General features: G+C 41.5%; 1 protein-coding gene and 1 pseudogene across 5 annotated transcripts; one reads left to right on the forward strand and one right to left on the reverse strand.

The window, feature by feature from the left end:
• The first annotated feature begins 618 nt into the window (after positions 1-618).
• LOC136381458 (pre-mRNA-splicing regulator WTAP pseudogene) lies at positions 619-2,839 on the forward strand (annotated as a pseudogene).
• Positions 2,840-9,801: 6,962 nt separating this feature from the next.
• On the reverse strand, positions 9,802-22,446 carry SDR42E1 (short chain dehydrogenase/reductase family 42E, member 1). 5 transcript variants are annotated; one of them, XM_066349353.1, is made up of 3 exons: positions 22,390-22,446; positions 13,502-13,595; positions 9,802-12,961 (listed from the first exon to the last, which is right to left on the reverse strand). In XM_066349353.1, exons 2-3 carry the CDS (start codon positions 13,567-13,569, stop codon positions 11,851-11,853), a joined length of 1,179 nt encoding a protein of 392 aa, XP_066205450.1. In that variant the 5' UTR covers positions 13,570-13,595; positions 22,390-22,446; the 3' UTR covers positions 9,802-11,850. The 5 variants fall into 5 exon arrangements, with proteins under 5 accessions (XP_066205450.1, XP_066205446.1, XP_066205449.1 ...); XM_066349349.1 differs by lacking the exon at positions 22,390-22,446 and adding an exon at positions 22,199-22,299; XM_066349352.1 differs by lacking the exon at positions 22,390-22,446 and adding an exon at positions 22,254-22,272.
• Positions 22,447-23,482: the final 1,036 nt, after the last annotated feature.

A 23,482-nucleotide genomic window follows, 5' to 3' on the forward strand; every position in this document is an offset into this window, starting at 1 on the left:
ACCATTAAGGACCTACATGTATTCATTCTTTGTGGGTTACAAAAGGGCCTCCATGCGTTCTCATCCACACAATCTCCCTGCAAGATGAGTGAGGAATGCATTATCTCCACTTCGCAGATCAGGGGGAGATTTGCCCAGTCAAACTGTGCTAAGCGACAGATCCTGCATAAGGAAGGGCAAGCAAGAGCATGAGACTTGAGCACGGGGTGGAACCATGATCGGCCACTTCCAAAGAACTCTTTTCCACTTGGGCTGAAGGTTTAAGGTGTTCCCAGAGTTTAAAGAAACTTCTGAAGTGCTTTGAAAGTCTCCCTTTCTGTGGGAGAATTCAAACATCTAAAAAATACTTCTACAGCCTGACCTGTGGTGGCGCAGTGGATCAAGCGTCAACCTGGAACGCTGGGGTTGCCGGTTCGGGGCTCCGAGCTTGCCCGGTCAAGGCACATATGGGAGCTGATGCTTACTGCTCCTCCCTGCCTTCTCTCTCTCTCTCTCTCTCTCTCTCTTCTCTAAAATGAATAAATAAATAAAAATAATTTAAAAATACTTCTACAAGTTAGACTTAGCATTTTTATTACTTTGGCAGATTTTTTATTAGGCCCGTGCTCCTTGCTCAGAATGATGCAAGAGACTGCAGGGGAGGCAATTATCAGTCTGCTGAAAATTAGGTGAGCTCTGCTCTCAAGATAGTGCCTTAGAATGCTAACTGAGGGAGAGAGAATTAGGACATGTGTAATATGACCAATGTCAGTACACAAATAGGTACAAAAGCAAACCAACTGTTCTTGGAGAACGTAGTACGGGTTATTAGGGCTAACACGCCATCCTCCTTACTTTAAACAAGTTGAATTCTAGTGGATTCTCTCTCTCTCTCTCTCTCTCTCTCTCTCTCTCTCTTTCACACACACACACACACACCAACCTCACCCCACACACAGGTTCACATGGTAAAATAATGCTTTGCCTTTTGATATAACTTAGAAGTTGTGCAGCAAAAGTCACTATGTACAGTTACATGGGTTTTTTTTTTTTTTGCAACAAATAGTTTATTTTAACTGCAAATGCAGTTTGGGTGATGTTTGGTCTTGGAGAGTGTTATGTGAAAACCATAAAGCCACCTCAAACATGGTAGTTAAGAGTCTGGTGTCTGCATTCAGTGGAACTGGCTCAAATCCAAGCTTTGCCACTTCCTAGCAGAATGATTTTGGGTGATCTTGAGCAAGATTCTCCAACTCTCTAAACCTCCATTTTTACATGTGTAAACTGGTAATACAAATATCTACTTCTTAAAGTCATTTAGAGAACTAAATGAGCTCAAGAAAAAGCCTCAAACATAGTATGTAAACACAAGTAGTAGAAGAATGATCACTTTTCAGCCTGACCTGCGGTGGCACAGTGTGTAAAAGTGTCGACCTAGAACGCTGAGGTTGCTGGTTCGAAACCTCAGGCTTGCTTGGTCAAGGCACATATGGGAGTTGATGCTTTCTGCCCCCCCTTCTCTCTCTCTGTCTCTCTGTCTCCTCTCTCTAAAAAAATGAATAAATAAAATCTAAAAAGAAAAAAAATATCTACCAGAAGACATTTAAAAAATTAAAAAAATTAAAAAAGAAAGAATTATCACCTTTCAGTAACATAGTAAATGAGAGTGACAGGCTAATATCAATCATATCCCAATGTTGAAAAAACTCAGAAGCAAAATCTCAGTGGCAGTTACTTGATCACAACTAAGCAGGGGTGTTGTGATTGCCCCAGCAACACAGCAAATCATTCTTCTTTAAAGCTGGGGAGCATTTCAGATCCATATCTGCTAATCAGGACACTAGTGCTTAGCGAATGGTTTGGAGCACAAGACGACTCATCCTCATAAGAAAAATTTAAAATATAGGAATGGTGGCCTCGCTCCCTTCCTCAGCATCATTTTGTGGCAGCCAGACCTGCAAATAAAAGGGGGCCAGCAGCAGGTTGAGTGGCCTGGGTGGCCAGTGTGACCTCGGCTTCTGTCTGAAGAGAATTCAAGATGACTAACCCAGTGAGCAACCTCTTCACAAAAAGGTTTGACTGAGTGGAACAGATTTCAAAATGATGGCACGAGAAGAGTTAATGTTATGATGGAAATAGCATGAAGCATCTGTGCAAGCCTTGAGGGCAAATACACAGATCTGAACTCTAATGATATAACTTAAGGGCTTAAGAGAACCGGAAAAATAAAATGAAAGCAGCAGCAATAACAAGAGTCTGCACGCAGGGAAAACACCCTAGTAATGTGACCAAAGAGCAACTGATGCCAGCGTGTACTACTCAAATCCAGGACCGCAAGTAAGTCCTTCAGCCTAGTGTTGCCCAGCTGAGATCAACAACGGTAGACCCAGTGATCAACTTGTTTTTCCTAAAAAGGAAACTGGAACATACTAAAGACAAACTGAAACAAGCCCAAAATGAACTGAATACCTGGAATTTTACACTCGATAGGTAGACAAATCATACACCCCAGCCAAGACTTCCATGACTCTCCCACTATGCGAAAGCTGTGGTGGGACAGCCAACTACTTGTTTCCACACCAAGACTCAGATGTTTTGAGTAATAATAATAATAATAATAATAGCCACATTCTTATACTATTTAACTTGTAATGGTTAATGCAAAACTTACCAGATGAACCTTGTGTTTCAGATTTTTTCTCTTCCCCTTCCTTACTTCAGAGACCTTATGACATCAAACTGCTCCAAATAAATGGCCACCTGCAAAAAACAAAACAAAACAAATCCTTCTAGAACATGTAGACCCTTGAGAAATGTTTCTGTGTCTTCAGTTTGGAGGAATAAAGACCTACAGAGTTAAAATCATGAATTGAACATGTAAAATTTCAGTGAAATGTAAAAATGGAATATGCATTACTCTTAAACTTGAGCACAGTTACTTAAGAGATACTCTATCAGTTTTGCCGATAAGACTGTGGACTTTGTGATTAAACCTCTGGGTTGGAACTCAAATGAAGTGAATTTTCCCTTCCAGGGTTTATTTGCTAAGAAATTTTAATAGGTATGAGAAAATCAAATCATAGATATCAATACAGTAGGTTATATATTTAACCATTCATAGTCCTTGAATGAGCCTTAAATCAATGTGGTTTTAATCAATGGTTTGTTGTTTGGTTGTTAATACTGTAGATAATCTTATTGAGAACTGTACAAACACGAAGGTGTGGTATCAAATTTCAGGTTTAAACTGTTTAAAGCATTATAAACATTCAATTCAAATGTATAAGAATATTGGCTGTGATGAGACTCACTGTGGTATTTTTTTAGTAGTGAAAGGTACTATAACTCTATTCCTTTCAACTGTTGAAAGAACTCTGTCATTAATGTTAATGGGAGAATGTGTTCCTTTACTGCATTTGGGCCTTTTTATTGCACTCTTGATATTAAATTAAATGTGCCTTGAAAAAATTTTTTTTTAAATATATAGAAGGTGGGGCAAAAGTAGGTTTATAATTGTTCATGTGGACAATACACTAAAAATAATAATACAAGAATAAACTGTATTTACAGTTGTAAGTACATGAAAGACTTTATTCTTGTATTATTATTTATTGTATTATAACTGTAAACCTACTTTTGCCCACCATTATATTGGTGAGGAAGTATTTTACTTTTATTCAATAGATCTGTAATAGACAACCCAGGAGGACTGGGGAAAAAGACATCTAGAATATTTGTCAGGATTAAAATCCTACATTTTAGTGATGCCGAATTAAATTACTATGTTTTAACTGGCTCTGTTAAAAATAAGCATTGCAAGTTACTGCAGATTAAGCCCCTGTTGACTGAAAGACACTTGCCCAGGGCACTTTGTTATGGATCATTTCTTTGTAGTGAGCTAGATTTTACCTCAGTCATAATTACTTGGGTCCAGACAAAGATACCTTTCCTGGCGTGTGAGACCTAACATACAGAAGGGTAATACCATATGAGTTTGTCCAGTTTGGAGATGCTGTGAGTTGTTTGATTCCATTTCAGGTAAGATTTTCAATAGCAAACGGCTAATGGGTGTTAAGAGATCGGGTAACCAGGCCCAGCTGAATGGGTTTCAAAAGGAGCCCTTTGGCCAAAGGAAGCAGGTTTCAGGCAGGCTGGAAAAGTCAGCACTGAGATGTGACTCTGCTTGTCACTCAACAAACAATAAGTGGGCCTGCAGAAAGAAGGAGGGAGGCCCTTTTGTGGGGCCCATCTCCCCATTCATTCAGCAAAAGTGTCCTGAGCACCTGTGTTGCAAAGCATTGGGAAGCAGAGAGCCAGGGAGAACCTGGAGCCTCTCATTTAGCTGTTGCAAAGGCAGCACCTGTTTGGTATCTGGCCGCATTTCACCTCCTTGTTAGAAGATAAGAAACACTTGGAGTGAGGGCGCCCAACCCACACAGGCCTTCTGAATCAGAACTGCTAGGGGAAGAATTTGGAGTCTGTAATATATATTTTGTTTTGTGGTAAAGTAAACATAACATCAAAAGTTCTGAAGATGTTGGTTCTAATCATCCCCCTGCCTTCAGAACACACAAACACACACAAACACACACAAACACACGCACACACGCTAGTTTACTGGTTTTAGCTGAAGGACTGATCCCTAGAGCTTCCCACTCTGCTCTTCTGTATAACATCACTCCTCTGGAGTCGATTTTCTTTTTTAAGTAAAAATTGTATATACATATTTAAGGTGTACAACATGATTTGATATACATACAAAGTGAAATGATTATACAGTCAAGCTGATTAACATTTCTGTTATTTCTTTTGTGATGAGAGCACCTGAAATAAATCTAGAAATAAAATAAATAGCATGATGACTGGAGTTAACAGTGGCATCTCTGTGTGTGTGTGTCAGCAGTGTGTGTGTGTGTTTTACCTTAGGCCTCTGGTGTTCCTATGTTCAGGTAGGGCTGGGAATACAGGCTTAAAGGAAGGGGTAGCTGGGAGATCAGTGGTAAAAATCACCTGGCTGATAAATGTATTCGGCCAACCAGCTTATTGGGCGGGTGGAGAGACTGTTCTGTGTTCTCTGTAGAAGTTGACAAAACAGACATGGTCCCTACCCTGACCGGACGCCAAAATTCTGGGAAACAAATCACTTTGTGAAGCAGGTTTCTTACCACAGAACGGGAGAGTTTGAATGAGGCTGCTTAAAGGTAGGTCTAACCCAGATATATATGATTCTAAAGAAAATCAGTCCTATTCTGAAGGAAGAAATTCAAATGCGGCTGAAGGAGAGCCCCGCCCCTCCGTAAGGAAGAGAACACACAGGTGAATGCAGAGTGAGTACCTTTGGAAACCACAAAGTACGGTCACCTGTGCGGAGGAGTGGTCTGTAAACACTATAAACAAGGAACTTTTCCAAGCCATGGAGAAAAAGCCAATTCAAAAAACCTGAAGCAGAAAAGAAAATGGACCGACACTCACATGACACGGTGATCCAGGATGAAGTTAGCCTTGGGTACGACTGGGTGGCAGAGCCCCGGTGATGTTTTCAAGGCCCTGCTCTCTCTGCGTTTCTTGGCTCTGCTGTACTTAACTCAAGGCTGCTACCAGGAGCCCAAACAAGATTACTAGAACTCAGTCTCTCCTTTGGGTTGGGAGAGTCCACGGCAGCCCCAAAGCCTAACCTTACGAAGGAGCACTCCTCACAGTGAGAGCATCACCAACCGCACCCGAAGTTGAGAAGAGGACGCTGATTGGCCCACTTTATCCCAATGCATGCGCTCAGAAGGCACGACCATCTTCTGATTGGCCAGGCCTTGCAGATGGAGGTCAGCCCCATGGAAGGGCTAGCTAGGAATGGGTTTCTCTCATCAAAAAGGGGAGTGAGCCTGACCTGTGGTGGCGTAGTGGGATAAAGCGTCGACCTGAACGCTGAGGTCGCCTGTTCGATACCCTGGGCTTTCCTGGTCAAGGCACATATGGGAGTTGATGCTTCCTCCTCCTCCCCTCTCTCTCTCTTTCCTCTCTGAAAATTGAATAAATAAAATCTTTAAAAAAGGGGGGGGGGAGTGAAGTGTCATTCTCTCAAACAAGGGATGCTAGCAACCAGTGACAATGTTAAGATGCTAACTGGTGTTGGCTGCCAAGGCCAGCTAACAGGGGGGCCATTAGCACCAGAGCACAGAGCTTATTAATTCTGTGACAAAGCAATACTGGCTTTCTCATAATCACCATGATAGGTGCTTGGGGAAAAGAAAACTTTTTCTTGAAAAGACTCCTTAAACCTCTGCTGCAGGCTTGAGAAATACTTATAGCCTAGGAAAATGTTACGCCAGAATTGGCCATTTGGCCTACTGTTCCTAACGTAGCACCCCTGACACCCATGACCAGGACAGCACTAAGAAAATCAAGGATTTCAACAGGGTTGCTGGGTTCTTTGTCTGTCTGTTCTCTCTTTTAGACACGAGCAGTTTTTGCATTACCTTTGGGTTCCACTACAGGGTTCTTTGTCCAATGTTATCCTCCAACAGGCTAATGGACAATTGCCTGTCTACTCTTTGGAAGTGCCACCTTGGGGTGGCAGTGCCGGGTGGCTTATGCCCAGGAGTCTAGGAATGCTTCCACATGCACTAACTTTCTGTGTTCTGGAGATTCAATCCAAGGTTGAGAGAAGGTGATGGCAGCTGGGAACCCTAGAACCAACAAGATTAACTGCAGTATCACCCGACCTTAAAGAGGGCATTATCTTTCAGATAATAGACTGAGTTCTTTAACCCTTTGAGTAGTGAGTTTTTTTTCATGCTCGCTGACCCCCTGGGAGTGAATTGTTTTTCAAAAAATGAAATTAGTTCCAATTACAGTTTTATTAACTTAATATCATGTTTGTTTGATAACCAATTTATTTAAGCAAGAACATATATTTGCCTTTTTTAAATGTTGCCTTACAGATTTTTAAAATAAATCGATCGGACTCTGGATGGTCAGGAGGCACGAGGATGTACATGAACGTTTGTACTACTCAAAGGGTTAAAGTGGTCAGTTTGCAGCTGTGGTTTGGAGGGAACACAAATAACTTTCCACTCTGCCTACATCCCTCCCTCTTCACTGGATCTTATAGCATTTAATAGCTCCACCATATCATATGCTAAATAACCGCATCATTTAGTCTTGACTTAGTTTACAAACAATTCTAGTGGATTGGCTATTTTTTCCAGTATTCAACAAATAAAAAAACAGTAAATTATTTGTGTGCCAAAGGAAAAAAAAACATTTATTCAAAAAATACTCACTGGACTTCTGTTTTGTGTAAGGAATCAGAGTAAGCCAAAGTTCCTGCCCTCATGGAACTTATAAGCATTAGACAAATACTTACAAACTATTAAACGTTGTGATAAAGTCCACAGAAAAAAAGCAGGTCGCTATAAGAACTTGTAGCAGGACCAAAACTGACTTGTTGGGATCTGGGAAGGCCTCTAGAAGAAGAGACTCAAGTATGAAATAAACATTATGCTGTCAAAAAAAAAAAAAAAAGGAGCAGGGTTGTAAGAAACTTGAAACTCACAAATCTACAAGAAACCAGTGCAAGTAGGGCAGAGAAGTATGGTGTGAGATGTGCATGGAGCAGTAGGCAAGGGGCCAGATCAGGCAAGCCTCTTGGGTTATGTTAGGATGTTCATCGTGAACCTAGGAAGAGTTTTGAGTGGGTAAGTGACAGATTTACATCTTTATAGTGTCACTCTGCTTGGCATGTGAAGAATGGATTGAAGAGAGGCAGGAATGAATGTAAGTAGAAAAGTGATTATTATTGGAGTCCAGGGGAGAGAGGTAACACTTGTACAATGGGAGCATGAGCAGCATGTAGAATCAATAAGCCTAATGGTGGGTTAGGTGTGCCACATTGCCTGACCTGTGGTGGCACAGTGGATAAAGCATTGACCTGGAATACTGAGGTCGCCAGTTTGAATCCCTGGGCTTACCTGGTCAAGGCACATACGGGAGTTGATGCTTCCTGATCCTCCCTCCTTCTCTCTCTCTCTCTCTCTCAAAATAAAATAAAATCTAAGAAAAAAAAAAGTTATACCAAGTTAAGGGGAGGCAGGGACCAAAGATTATCCTTGATTTCTGGCATGAGAAATTTAATGGGTACTGGTGACATTTACTAGGGAAAGAAAGCCTGTAAGAATGTTGAGGGATTGCAATCTCCATTTTGGATGTTGACTGAAAGATGCACATGAAATATTCAGGTGAAGATGCAGAGGTAGTTGGACAGATGGGTCTGGAACTCAGAAGAATGATCTGAGATAGAACTATAAATTTAGTACTATATGCTTGGATTAGAAAAGGAATTTAAAGCCAGGGGTTTGGACAAGACAACTTAGGAGAAAGGTATGGTATTAGAAAGGGAACTAGCTCTGAGCACTGAAGAAATTGACCATTTTAAATGGGAGTGGAAGAGATAGGAAAACTGATGAGATGCAGGGAGTGGTAGCAGACTCCAATATGGCCTCCAATGATTCCCCACCTCCTGATATTCATGGCCTTGTGTGGTCTCCTCCCACATGCAGTAGGGCTAACATAATGTATGAAGCCAATATAGTGTAGAAAAGACAGTGCATGACCAAGGTTGTGGGTAGAAAACCTTTTAAGGTTTAGAGAGACTAAGGTACTACCTCAGAGAGCTGTTCTCACAACAAGAATCGTAAGGGGCCTGACCAGGCGGTGGCGCAGTGGATAGAGCGTTGGACTGGGATGCGAAAGACCCAGGTTCGAGACCCCGAGGTCACCAGCTTCAGCACGGGCTCATCTGGTTTGAGCAAAAAAGCTCACCAGCTTGAGCCCAAGGTTGCTGGCTCGAGCAAGGAGTTACTCGGTCTGCTGAAGGCCCGCGGTCAAGACACGTATGAGGAAGCAATCAATGAACAACTAAGGTGTCGCAATGCGCAACGAGAAACAAATGATTGATGCTTCTCATCTCTCTGTTCCTGTCTGTGTATCCCTCTCTCTGACTCTCTCTCTATCTCTGTAAAAAAAAAAAAAAAAGAATCTTAAGGGTACTGTTTGTTCCTCAGCAGTCTGAGCAGAAGCCCAAAGTAGAGACAGACTTATTTCAAAGAAATTTGTGGGTATAATTTTTACTTGATGGAGTGAACTGCAAATAAGACTCATAGTTTACACATAAATTGTTCCAAATAATTATATTCACAGTAACACTACCAACTTGGACTGAAAGAGATACAACACAAAATCTAGAGGGTTTTGGACCCCCAGCCCCAATTCTACTGGTTGGAGGCAGAATGAGAAACTTTGTAGCTGTAAATAGGGGCTACCATTCATAGAAAAGGAAGGATGACTCTGAGTGGAGCCCGAGCCCAGACTCCAAGATGGCCCCCAATATTCCCCATCTTCTGCTATTCACACCGCTGGGCAATTCCCTCCCATACTGAATAGAACAGACCTCTGTGGCCAGTATATTATGGAGTGATAGTGTGTGATTTTTCAGGATAAGTCAGAAAAGACACTGCAGTTCTACCTTGCTCTTGGATCACCTGCTTTGGGAGAAACCAGTTGCCATGTCATGGGGACATTCAAGCAATCTTACAGAGAGGCCCACGTGTGTGGAACTGAGGTTTTCTGCCATGTGGATGACCATCCTGGAAGTGAACTGTCTAGCTTTAGTCATGTTTTCAGATGACTGCAATGCCAGCCAACACCATGAGGTGACCTTCAAGAGACCCTAAATAAGAGTTACCCAGTCAAGCCGTACCCAAATAACTGACCCATGGAAACTAGGAGATACTGTTTGTTTCTTTAAGGTGATATGTCTTGGGGTAATTTATTATGTAGCAATATTTATACAAGGAGAAAGAGCAGAAGAGTATGAATTTATGAAAAGTAAATTAACTGTTTTAAGGAGAGACTGGACAACAATGTCAAACGTTGTGAAATGGTAAAATATCTCATATTTGGATGACAACAAAACCCAAATAATAATCCTGAATTTCGTTTATATTTGTTGAGTGTGGTGGGGGTGACAAAAGCAATACTCTGCTATGCTTGGTATACTGGGTTTGAGAAAACTGAGAAATATATATCATTCTTTTGAAGGACATCATTAAAAACACATTTTGGAAGTCTGTGATACCTCTCAATGGCAATGGATAAATGCTTTACTGTACTTATCTGGACTATCAGTGACCTTCTCATATGGACACACCATGCTATCACTAGACTACGAGACTGTGAAGGGCAGAGAAACCTGCCCCATAATACCTGGAGTGTTAGATATGCTGTAGGTGCTCACACAAGTTACCCCGGTCTAAAAAGCAAAAGCCATCTGATGATAGAAGACTCTAAAAATATTTTACCAAAAACAATCACTACTACCACATTTTTGTTGCAACTTATATATTAAAAGTATTCTCACCACATCTTATTTTATGCTCACAACAAACCCTGTGAGGTGGGTAGGGGGGTTTATAGAAAGGGAAAATACAGTCATTCCCATTTCCCAAATGAGGGAACTAAGGTATGAGGCTTTGGTTTCTTGGTTAAGGCCACACAAAATATTAAGGGTTGCAGGTTTTCTGGTATGAAGTCAAGCACTTCTTCCAAAACATCCAGGCAGCATTCACCAGGGACTGTTCATTTAGCAGCCTCTGTCTACAAATACTTACAAGACAATGCTAACATTACTCTCCACAGCAATCTATAATGTTTTATGTTTTAATACTGTCCTCTCTGTAGTTAGAATCATGGAATGGGTAAAGATTCTCTGTCTTCTTTCCACTTCAGTTCCTATGCAACGGTACAATTTGAATATCTTCCAAGGCAGTCCCTGTGGGTGGCTAGACAATGCTGCCATTGTTCAAAACATTTGTCACTGGAAATTGCCTTCAGAGAACCAAAATTCTTCCGAGTAAGAAAACCAGTCTATTGGTTTTTCAGTTATGCTTTGTTTTTCAATTACGAATGGCATCATTAGCTTGATTATCTTCCTTAATCATCAGATTTTTAGCTATTTCCTAAACTTCAATCTATCCTCAGAGACCAAAAGTTTAAAAACACTGGGTATATTCAAACACATTTGTTACAGACTCTGAGAGCATACCATAAAAGTATTCCAGAAAGGTTAGTAGCAACAGCACCCTTTAAACAGAATACCCCGAGGAAGAAAACCCTCATAAGAAATATATAATAATATTAAAAATAATGGCTTAAGTATAAGTGGAACTTTATATGCTGTGCTTAATTTAATCCTCAAAAGAATGTTAGGTCAGATAAAGGTCTGTTTGTTTAAACATTAAACATTAGCATGTGGTCACACTGGTATAATGTGCTTTTATCACAAAACACAAAAACTAATTCCTAAGACATACGTTGAGAATAGCTAATGCCTCCCCTACAATGGCCACCATGTCCCCAGGGGGTAGGTCTGTAGAGATCTGGCCCAATTTGGTGTTTTTCACACATTTTCAAGCCTGTTAGTAGTTTGTCATCCTCCTATCAGTGTGTATTTTAGTCCCTTTAAAATAGATGCATAGTGTGTGGAATGAAAATAAATATGTTTTTGGCTTCTGACAAATTCAGGTAAGGCATTCCCAATCTCCATGGCTCCAAAAAGACTTCTATTGCACCCATCTGAAGAGGGAGGAAACACACAAAAATTTTTCTAATTTATATGTATCTTTTTTCTCCCATCAGGATCAGCACAAAGAGGTAAGAAATAAAGACTTAACCAAGAATCTATTCTTAAGTAGCAATTTGAAAAGCCAAAATTTGGCACCAGATAGTTATATCTATCCATCTATATTTTAAAACTTGTCTTTTCTGAAAACTATCTCAGCAAGTGTGATCATCAGCTCCTTATTTTTAACTCCTCCTTCACAGTGGCAAAATCACAGAAGACAGCCATGTGAGAACCACTATTACCAAGAGTAAGACCAATAGCTCGTCCCAAGTAAGACACTCAGAGTCACGACTCCCAGGACTTCTACCATGACCCTGGGCTTTAAACCATTCTACTACTTCCTGGAGGTCAAATGGCTGAGCCTCATAACCTAGCTCCTTCCTGGCCTTCTCTAGGCTAAAGTAATGTGTGACGCCAGTTTTGTAAACTTCTGTGCGGGTAAGGAAGGGCTGGAAGTTATAGAGTTGGCCCAGAACAAAGTGGGCCACCTCTGTTAGGAAAGCAAAATAGTAGATAAAAGTTAAGGGTAGGCGAACGGATGGGAATGGGTAGCCCAGGCCCTCAACCAAAGGCCGGAAGAACTCAAAGTTGTTCACGGGTCTGCCATCTGAGATAAAGTAGGGTTGCCCAGAGGCAATGTAGCCTTTGTCAGCTTTCAGGGCCTCTGAGGCCAGAATGTGAGCCTGCACCAAGTTATCCACATGGACAAATTCAACCAGGCTCTTGGGATCCCCGTACACAAACTTGAACAGGCCCCTCTCAATGTAGCTCACTATTCGGGGAAGGTGCCTCTGTTCTCCAGGCCCATAGATGCCAGCTGGCCTCAGAGCACAAGTTCTTAAGACACCATTGCTGCTTTCCAGGGGTGTACCATTGGCTTCCAACACCTTCTTCTCTGCAATAGCTTTGGTCCTAGAGTAGTGATCAGGATGGAGGTGAAGAGGTAGGTAAGGCAGAGATTCATCTCCATTTTTGATAACTTGACCTCCGAAGACGACATTGAAAGTGCTCGTGTAAACTAATCTTGGCACCCCTCTCCTCCTGCAAGCCTGGAGGATGTTGTCTGTGCCCCCCACATTGACATCTTCGATCAGGGTTCGATTCAGTTGTTCCCGCCCTGACATTCCATAAGAGGCAATGTGGAACACACAAGTGACATCCACACCCTGGAAGGCTTTCTCTACGTCCCAGAGGTGGCGAATGTCTCCATGTATAAATCTGATTCCTTCTGGGATGGTCTGAGCAGGGCTGCTAATGTCAAACAGAATCACATGGACTCCCTTCTGGTTCAGGGCACAGCCTAGGCTGAAATAATAAAAGAGCAAAAATTATATAATATCACTATTAAGCTATACCTAGGAAAAGTGTGTAAACTAATTTACCAAGTCTTCTTGGTCTATTGTGAATTCCTTATTGGGGTAAGTCTTATGCAAATATTAAAAAATGAGAATAATCCCATCTACTTAAATTACAATGTGATGGTGGCATCTACATGGCACATTTTCCCTCTGTATTCTAGGACCTACCATCCATCCTTTGAAATATTTATGATTCACAACATAACTAAAAGAACTCCTATTATTTTAAATTGGTTTTGGTGATGTGAGTATCTCCCCCCCCCCCCCTACAAATAAATGGCTTTATAAGAATTTTTCTTAACATGGAATTTATCTATAGCTCTCAATTTCAGTATCTGAGCGGTGGGAAAAATAGTTCATTCCTGGCTTAACATTATACAAACAAGTAAAAGTATATATTGTATTAATGTCATAGTTGAAAACTATACTTTTTTTCTGCAACTACCAGTAAAATAATCCCATGGACATATTTTTTAGATGCACTGACCGGAAACCAAAATAGCCAGCTCCTCCTGTAATGAGGACACTTCCCTTCGGAGATTTTTGGGAGTCCATATATGGCAGTCAAAAGAAAACTGGACCTATAAGAAAGAAGTATGCAGTATTATTACTGAGCCAAATGCAAATACGACTGTCCCTAATTCGGTGTTAACAAAAAGGCAGTCAGCTCTAGTGGAAAGAAAAGCTAAGACCTAGGTTCCAGTCACGACCGTGTGAAGTTAGCCAAGTCCCTCTTCTCTTCACTTCCTGGGCTTCAGATTTCTTCCTATGTATTATGAGGCCAGAAATATCTGCCCTGCCTGCCAGACAACAGTGTGAAGGTTCAATAAGATAATTACCTGGGAGTGCTTTGGACACCACAGAACGCTTTCCAAATATAAGGCATTATTCTTAATCCTTGGAAAAAATTAGAGCCTTTTGGAAAAGAATTCATTCAGATTTGGCAGGGAGAAGCGTTTTCTCCCATGCACCAGAAACATCAAGGACAGAACCCTACAGCCAATTTCTAACATCTTTTACTTAAAATAGCACACTTGCAGCATGGTTTAATACTAGTGTTTTATTAACCCTATATTTAAAAAATAGAGAACAAAAATTTCTTTCATCTAGGAAACCACATTCCTCACCTTACCCCCTCCCCCCCCCGGACATCTTGTAAGTACTGTATGTGGTCAAGGCCTATGGGGATCTCACATCTGTATAAAAATAATTATTATTGTATATTGTAAATTATATCTTATAAAAATATTTTCTTAAGGCTCCATTCTGTCAAGAACAAGAGAGAATAAGCAAAAAGTGAGCCACTCGACTCTTTGCACTTAAGAAGAAATGGACAGGCAGGAGGCACGAAGGTTCTCAGGTGCACTGGGAACACACACTCACTCACTCAAGTCAGTGGAGACACTGAGAGGTGTGGTTAGGCAGGAGACTGCAAGCAACCAAGAACCATCCCACTTTGACAAGTTAGTCCCTCTGAGCATGTTGCTGCCTTTAAAAAGTGGTGCTGATAATAAGCTCACAAGCTTATGAAGACTGAATGGGACAGTATATAAAAACACCCAGCAAAATGCCTGAGAGAATGTAGGTAATCCATGAATGTCAGTTCTCAATTTCCTTTTCTTCAAGCTCTAGACCAGGGGTAGTCAACCTTTTTATACCTACCGCCCACTTCTGTATCTCTGTTAGTAGTAAAATTTTCTAACCGTCCACTGGTTCCACAGTAATGCTGATTTATAAAGTAGGGAAGTAACTTTACTTTATAAAATTTAGAAAGCAGACTTACAGCAAGTTAAAGCATATAATAATAATTACTTACCAAGTACTTTATGTCGGATTTCTGCTAAGTTTGGCAGAATCAATCTTTATAAAACAACTTACTATAGTTAGATCTATCTTTTTATTTATACTTTGGTTGCTCCACTACTGCCCACCATGAAAGCTGAAATGCCTACGAGTGGGCGGTAGGGACCAGGTTGACTACCACTGGGATAGAGCATGGGGAGTCAATGATCCTATTACACTCCCACAGACCATGACTGGGCTTCTCAAAAGCACAGGCTCTTCTGGCGAAGTGTACTAAGTGGGTCAGATTGCCAGGAAAGCTAATCATATCACTTATGCAGAACTCAGTTGTTATGACAGCTGAGGACAAGATTCAGCAAGTGATTGTCTCAATGGCTTGAGGGTATGCAGAAGAGTGAGAAATATGAGGAAAACTGAGCAAAATGGTGTGGGGGATGGCTGACGGATTCCAAAGGTCTGACTAAACAATTGCCACAGCTTACAAGAGAAGTCGTGAAAAATGAATGTTCCAGCATCACTTTAATCTACCTAACAGTGACCTTATGATTCTCTTATCTTCTGAGTATAGAACACTCCCTTTTAGATTTGGAGTAGCCATAAAACTAAATGTAGTCATTTCTAGTACGTAATTTAATTGCATGACTTTGTTACAGATGCTGTTTCAAAACACAGTACCTAGACGTCAGTCATTGATTTTTTTAATCCAGATTTCCCACCTTCACCTCCGTGACCTGGTGGCATTCTGATTTCTTCTCACACTCTTTGCCTTTAGTACTCCACCCTCCAACAACCTGGACTTTCTTGCCTTAAAGACACTGAGCTCACTTGTGCCTTGAAGATCCCTTTCTGTTTCAGCTCAGTGTCATTGCCTGGCTGCATCTTTCTCAATGTTTAGGTCTGCCCAAGTGTCATTTACTCAACTCAGAGAGGCTTTTTTGGTTGCTCCATCTAAAATAGTCTCCCTTACCACAAAGGCTGTTTGTTTTCCTCATGGCACATTTCACTATCTAAAGTGATTTGTTTGTATTTTAACCCTTTGAGTAGTACGAATGTTCATGTACCTCTTCGTGCCTCCTGATCATCCAGAGTACAATCGATTTATTTTAACAACGTGTAAGGCAACATTAAAAAAAGGCAAATGTATGTTCTTCCTGTTTCTGTAAATTGGTTATCAAACAAACATGATTTTAAGTTAATAAAACTGTAACTGGAACTAATTTCACTTTTTGAAAAAAAAAAAAACTCACTCCTGGGGGTCAGTGAGCATGAAAAAAACTCACTACTCAAAGGTTTAACTATTTTCCTCCTTCCAACAGAATGTAAATGCCATGAAAACACAGACCTTTGGCCTTTTTCACTAATGTGTCCCCACCAGAACCTGGAACATGGTAGATCTGCAACAAATATTTGTTGAGTTTATGGATGATTGTGAACTGTGAAATATATCCAGAGTAGTAAAATGACGGTGGGCACACATCATGCAGGGCCCTGCAGTGTCAGAGTCATTATTATATATGCCAGTTAAGGCTGCCATTTTAATTTAATTTATCTCACATAAAGCTCTGGAATAAAAACATAAAGTTAAACGAAACCGATTTCTTACATCCTGGAGCGATGATGATGGAGAGAGTCTTTTGTTGCAAATATCTAATGTACAAGTCGTAAAGGAGAAAATAAGATCGCTGTGATCATGTTGGAACCACTGAGGTGGAGTAGGGAGACTGATTCTGAAGGCCAGATCAGCGAAGACTTCATCCGAGTGAGCGTTAGAGTTGAAATGGGACAGAGGAAGACTCAGGCAGGCTGAGGTGAGGCAGAGTGTTACTACAGGTTGAGGGAACATCATAAATGAATGAAATAGCAACAGGGAAGGCTGATGATGTTGGGCAACTAATATGGCAAGTCTGTGGTGGCTGGTGGAGCAACCAGTGAGTTAGGGTGGAAAGGTAACCTTGTGTTAGTAGCTTGAAGACCGCTTTGAGTCACCATTGGAGGAGTCTGAATTCTATTCTGTGTAGACAATAAAAAGCCTTTTTAGGTTTACAGAACTGGTATACTAACTCGGTTTTTGCAAAAGATCAAGATTTCCCTGTGTTGGGGAGAGCCTGGAAATAGGTAAGAGTCTATGTAGGAGTGCTGATGATCTGGGCTAGAGGGCTGTTGAGGACAAAATGCCAGAGTGAGCACTGAAATTGGGATGAGGGCTGGCAAGCCTCTCACTGAATGAGGCGGCAGCAGGCAGCGTCCAGGTGAAGTCTGAGGAAGGTGTTGTCACTAACTGAAAACACACACAGATTTTACAAATGTTCTGTCTGGTTAACAGAACTTTGGTTAATAGGATACCAGATAACAAAGTTTAAGATCTTCTCAATCTCTCCACAAGAATTCCACTATAAGAAATTCCAAAAATGAAAAAGGCCTCAACAAGTCCAAGTAAGAAAATTCCAACAGAAATTTTTCTTAATCTCTATTTATTCTTTGTTTTAAAAACTGCACATTCCAGCCCAGTCAGAAGACCACAAGTCAATCATGGCTCATGTGCACATTAATCATGCTGGGGATGTACAAGTTCAAGTTATTAATGCTTCAGAGTACCTGCCAGGTCTATTCATGCCACTCCTCATTACCTTCCAACAAATTCTAGAATGATCTGAGGCAAGAACTTGCATAACTGACCTGATCAAGAGGGTCAGAAGAGAAAGGCAAGGAGTGAGGAAAATTGATTTAGCAGGCCAAACAGCCATGAAAAGAAGCCTATCTGCCAGGTCAGGGAAACCTTTCTAGATTGTAGATTACCAGTTTCAATGGTACCACACAGGAGCTGCTTCCTCCCTTGCTGGCTCCCTACATCAACAGGCACAGAACAACTGCAGCAAATACAGTCTGCAGAAAACCACAAGCAATTTCCATAAACACTAAGCCAGAAGGGCTAAAAAGAATGTATTTTCTTCAATCAGCTGCCTGATATTTTTATACTTTGTGCCTTCTGTTTTATTAATTCGTTTTCATCTAATTCCTTCTTGGGGCCGGGCACTCAGACTGACGTTTGTAATTGCAATTGCTTTACAGCTCTTCCCAAACGTGGCTGTGTTTGTAATTGCTTTCCTCTAGGTGGTGGGGAAGGGTCACATCTGACCCAAGCAGTCACTGCAGGTGATACAGGTTCAAGTTAAATACATGATCAAGAAAAAGGAATCTTAATTACAAACAGGAAAAAAAAAGAAATTTAAAACCTGTCTGACCTCTTGATAATACAAAGATAAAGTGAGGGTAATAAAGTTGACATCTCACAGGGAAGTTATGAGGAGAAACTCATAAAAATGACTAGGAGTGCTTCAGATTTACAAAGACCTAATTAAATACTAAGGATCAGTAATAAGAACCTTAGATTATGCACAAAGTTCCTTCATCCCTTGAGTTCTAGATGTTACTAACCCTCTGGTATCACAATGCAATATACAAATTTAGGTGCCACTAGAGTATGGAGCAGAGAGGAAAACTGAAGACTGCTTTCTTTAAAATAAAAATGTACTGCCTGACCTGTGGTGGCGCAGTGGATAAAGCGTCGACCTGGAATGCTGAGGCCGCCGGTTCGAAACCCTGGGCTTGCCTGGTCAAGGCACATATGGGAGTTGATGCTTCCAGCTCCTCCCCCCTTCTCTCTCTCTGTCTCTCTCTCCCTCTCTCTCTGTCTCTCTCTCCTCTCTAAAAATGAATAAATAAAATAAAAATGTACTGTATTTACTTTAAGGAAGATAAAAATATTCCAGGTAGTTCAACCCTATGATGGCATGTTTTAAATGACTGCCCGAGTACTAATTAGATGCAAAAGATAACAGTGTTCTCAGGTATTGAGAGTAGGAAGTCGCACCGATTCTAGAGGGCTTAGAAATGATCCTGTTCAGCCTGACCAGGCAGTGGTACAGTGGATAGAGGGTTGGACTGGGACATGGAGGACCCAGGTTCAAAACTTCGAGGTCACCAGCTTGAGCGTGGGCTCACCAGCTTGAGTGAGAGGTCACTGACTTGAATGTGGGATCATAAACATGACCCCAAAGATCGCTGGCTTGAGCCCAAGGTCACTGACTTGAGCAAGGGGTCACTCACTTTGCTGTGGCTCCCTGGTCAAGGCACATGTGAGAAAGCAATCAATGAACAACTAAGGTGCAGTAATGAAGAATTGATGCTTCTCATCTCTCTTCCTTCCTGTCTGTCCCTATTTGTCCCTCTCTCTGTCTCTGTCAATAAATAAATAAATAAATAAATAAATAAATAAATAAATAAATAATGCTGTTCAAATTCCATCCATGATCTGAAAATTATTTGTGTTTATCAAAAAGCAGTCAAAGCAACAAAGATGAAGAAGTAGTTATTGTCTGACCAGGCAGTGACGCAGTGGATAGAGCATTGGATTGGGATGAAGAGGACACAGGTTCGAAACCCTGAGGTCGCCGGCTTTAGCACGGGCTCACTCGGGTAGAGTGAGGGCGCAGCAGCTTGAGCACAAGGTCGCTGTCTTGAGCAAAGGGTCACTCGCTTTGCTATAGCCTCCCCAGTGAAGGCACATATGAGAAAGCAATCAATGAACAACTAAGGTACTGCAACAAATAATTGATGTTTCTCATCTCTCTCTTCCTATCTGTCCCTATCTGTCCCTCTCCTCTCTCTGTCAACAAAAATAAAAACGAGAAGTATTTAGAGATGATAAGAAGAGTAACCCTGGTGCAGGTAAAAGGGATATAAACTGCAAAACTAAAAAGGGAGGAAATTATCAAGTGGAAAGTCGATATATTCATAAAATGTAAGAGTATTTGAGGATACTATTTTGAAGGTGGCAGGACAGAGTCTAATTCTTGTCACCTTGGGTGTACCAAATCTTCTTGTCCAGCTACCCACTCAAACTTTTTACCCAAATATTTATTGCACAAAAGATTCTTGCAATTCTTTACAATGCTTATGACAAAAGTAATTACATAATTTTATAACTGGTATTTCCCATTAGATTTCCAAAGTCCATGCAGGCATAGGCCATTTCTGCAGGAATATCTGCAGGGACAAGGAGTATTTGGCAGATCACAGAACCAGTAAGTCCAAAAGGAACGAGTGCTCTGCAACCTGTTCAAATGCCTCTTTCTGCCATATCTGCAAGGAGTGCTACACTTGTACTTCCCTCTCTAGCTCAGTCTGCCATTTCATCATATCCAAGTATATAGTATCTTGCTGCCATTTATTAAGCACTTGTGTGCCAGGCATTGTACTAAGCCCCTTCCATGAGTTAGTTCTCCTGATGCTCCTAACAACCCTCTGAGACAAGTACTAATTTGTTAATCCCAAATTTACTGACCTGAGTCGTGTGGGGGCTTTCACAGCTATCATATTCTGCAAACTCACAGGACCTCTCCGTTTCCTGGAGGGGAAGGGTGGAGACGCTCACCCCCTCCCATGAGGTGATGGGGATGCTGGGTGAAGCTTCTCAGGTTGGAAATGAGAAAATCTGGTTCTAGACTTGGATCTCCCACCAATCCCCTGGATGACCCTGGGCAGTCACTGAATCTCTCTGATCCTGTTTCCTCCTTGCTAAAATAAAAACGACAATAACTACAGCTACATTTATTATTTTTTATGAGGTAGAAAGGGTGTTTAAAGACTTACCACTGCAGCCTCAGGAACAATCTTCTGAGGTAGTTATTACAGGGTAGGGCAAAAGTCGGTTTACAGTTGTTTGTGCGGAAAATAATACAATAATTAATAAATAACAATACAAGAATAAACTTCTCCACATACTCACAACTGTAAATCTATTTTTGCCTCACCCTGAACTATTCTCAGCTTTTCAGATACAAGGATAAAGGCTCAAAGGTTAAGAACCTTGCCCATACATATATCTGAAGTAAATGAAATCACTATCTTAAAAAGATACCTGCACCTCTATATTCACTGCAGCATTATTCATAATAGCCAAGACATGGAAACAACCTAAGTGTCCCGAACTGTCCACCAGTAGGTGAATGGATAAATAAAAAAACACAATGGAATATTATTCAGCCATAAAAAGAAGAAATTCCTGCCATTTGTGACATGAACAGAACTTGATGGCATTATGCTAAGTAAAGTAAGACCGAGAAAGACAGACACTATGTATCACTTATTTGTGGAGTCTAAAAAAAGTTAAGATCAGAGAAACAGTAGAATTACCAGGGTGGGTGGGGTGGGGGGCATGAAGGGATGAGATGTTGATCAAAAGGTACAAACTTTCAGTTATATAAACAGCATAAATTCTGGTGACTACAGTTAGCAATACATGATTTAAAGTTGCCAAGAGATCTTTAAAAGTTCTCATCACCCACAAAAATTCTAATTATGTGAGGTGATGGAGATGTTAACTAACTTTATTGTGATCATTTCACAATATATGCATATATCAAAACATCACATTGTACAGCTTAAAATTACACATTATGTGTCAATTATAGCTCAATAATGCTGGAAGAAAAAAAAATCTAAGGAAAAAAAAAAAAAGAAAAGAAATTGGCCCACAAATGACACACATAAGTGGCTGAGCTGAACCCAGGGTTTGAAGCCAGTTCTGCAGCACTCCCAACTGGGTTGGGACAATGCAGTGTTGTTCACTTGGTACTTTCACAATTTCTGTCACAACTGGTACTTCTGGTCTTATGACTTACCTATTGTTTTATTTAAATCTACTAATCTTTTTACAAGAACTACATTCATTTTAATTTAAAATTTATTAATTGATTTTTGATAGAGAGATAGATACATTAATTGTTGTTCTACTTATTTACGCATTTGATTGATTCTTGTATGTGCCCTGACCGGGGATCCAACCAGCAACCTTGGCAAATCGGGATGAAAAAAATGCATCTATTTTTAAATGGAAAACTTACACTGCCATTTTAAATGGGAAACCACTATTATTAGTCATAAAGAGAGGGTAATCTTTCCCCAAAAAGTGAGATGAAAACGAAAGATGTGAATCAAATCTAGCTAGATACAGATGCCTGCTGAAAGCTCTGAGCTCGGGGGACTGCTGTTTTAAAAATCAACAGGGAAAAAAAAAGAGAACAGCAGCGGCTCGCCAGCGTTTCAGGCCATACAGACATTCCTGAAAGGCACGCTGAGCCCGACTGCTTGGAATCCTGAAGAACTGAAAAGGGGAGGATTTTCTCGCCCCCCGTCAGCGTTACTCACTACCGCCTGTGTACCACCTGCCAGGGGGCTCATCCTCCCTGGGCTACCAGCCGCCCAGGCACAGCCAGGGTCGCCCTCAGCGGCCCCCGGAGCGCGCTGGAGCCGCGGCGCTCCCGCTAGCTCGGCTGGGGTCCCCGCGCAGGGGCTGTCCTCTCGACCCCAGCCCACTCACAGCGGCGGCAGACCACGTCGCGACAGCGAACTACACGAGACCAGGGAGGACAGACCTCAAGTGCCCGGGGCCAGCCCAGCTCGGCGCCTCCGAGCCTTCTGACGGGCCTCTTGGAGCCACTTCCTGACCTCTCTAGGAAGCTTGGCGGTCTTGGCATCTCTATGATGTGCATGTTTCTCGTCTGCTCTCACCTGTGCTGTGGTGGCGGGTTGGTTCCTTGAATCTTCCGGAGGTGCCCAACCCCTATATTTCAACTTGGTGGGAGACCTTACAGCAGCGGTTCTCAATCTGTGGGTCGCGACCCCGGCGGGGTCGCCTAAAGTCATCGGAAAATACGTAATGCATATCAAGTATTTATATTCCGAATCATAACTGTAGCAAAATTACAGTTATGAAGTAGCCACCAAAATTATTTTTTGGTTTGGGGTCACCGCAACATGAGGAACTGTATTGCGGGGTCACAGCATTAGAAAGGTTGAGAACCACTGCCTTACAGTCACATCTACTGATATTCCCACCTCCAGTTTCTGCCTTTAGACTTCCACCTCCACCTCTGTGTGTCTCTCTCTACCGCCCCCCCTTGCCCCCGCCCTCGCCCTTGCTGAGCACGATGCCTGATAAATAGGGGCTCAGCTCAGTCAGTGTGGATTGCTTGGATGGAAGGATGGGTGGAAAGTGGATGGACCGACAGAGGGGCGATGGATGAGGCTCCCTGGGACTCCTAAATTTTTAAAGTCTCCCTGTTACCTTTTTACGTTTCTATGTATTTATTTCCGAGTTTTTACATTTATGTGTGTCCATATGTTTTCCCGTGTTTCTGATTTTCACTATTTTTTTTTCCAGTTTCACTCTGGTCACTGAGCAGGCAAGAAGGCCTAGCCCTAGACTAACCTTTGTTGCTGAAGGAACTAAAGACTTAAAAGCCATGTAAACAGGAAGGTTTTCATCCTTTTTCAAAGGTCTTCCTGAGACTCCCATCTTTTGTCTCCTCATTAGGAGTGGGATTCTATGGAAAGTTGCAGGCTCTGTGAATTTGCTTAAAGGTTGCATGTAGGGTGCACACGTGAACACACACACACACACACACACACACACACACACACTAATTGAACCCTGGCTGGGAAGATTTCATTTTGGTGGTTCAAAGGGTGGAGATTTTGACTTCATATGCTGCTCTTGCTGCATTCAGAATCAAAGAAGCTCATACAAAACATGTCATTTACTGCTGCTTCTATTAAGAACACAAAGTCACAAGGACACCTCAATATAAAAATTAATAAAGGC

Source organism: Saccopteryx leptura, chromosome 9 (assembly GCF_036850995.1).
Source record: "Saccopteryx leptura isolate mSacLep1 chromosome 9, mSacLep1_pri_phased_curated, whole genome shotgun sequence".
In the NCBI taxonomy this organism is placed as follows: Eukaryota; Metazoa; Chordata; class Mammalia; order Chiroptera; family Emballonuridae; genus Saccopteryx; species Saccopteryx leptura.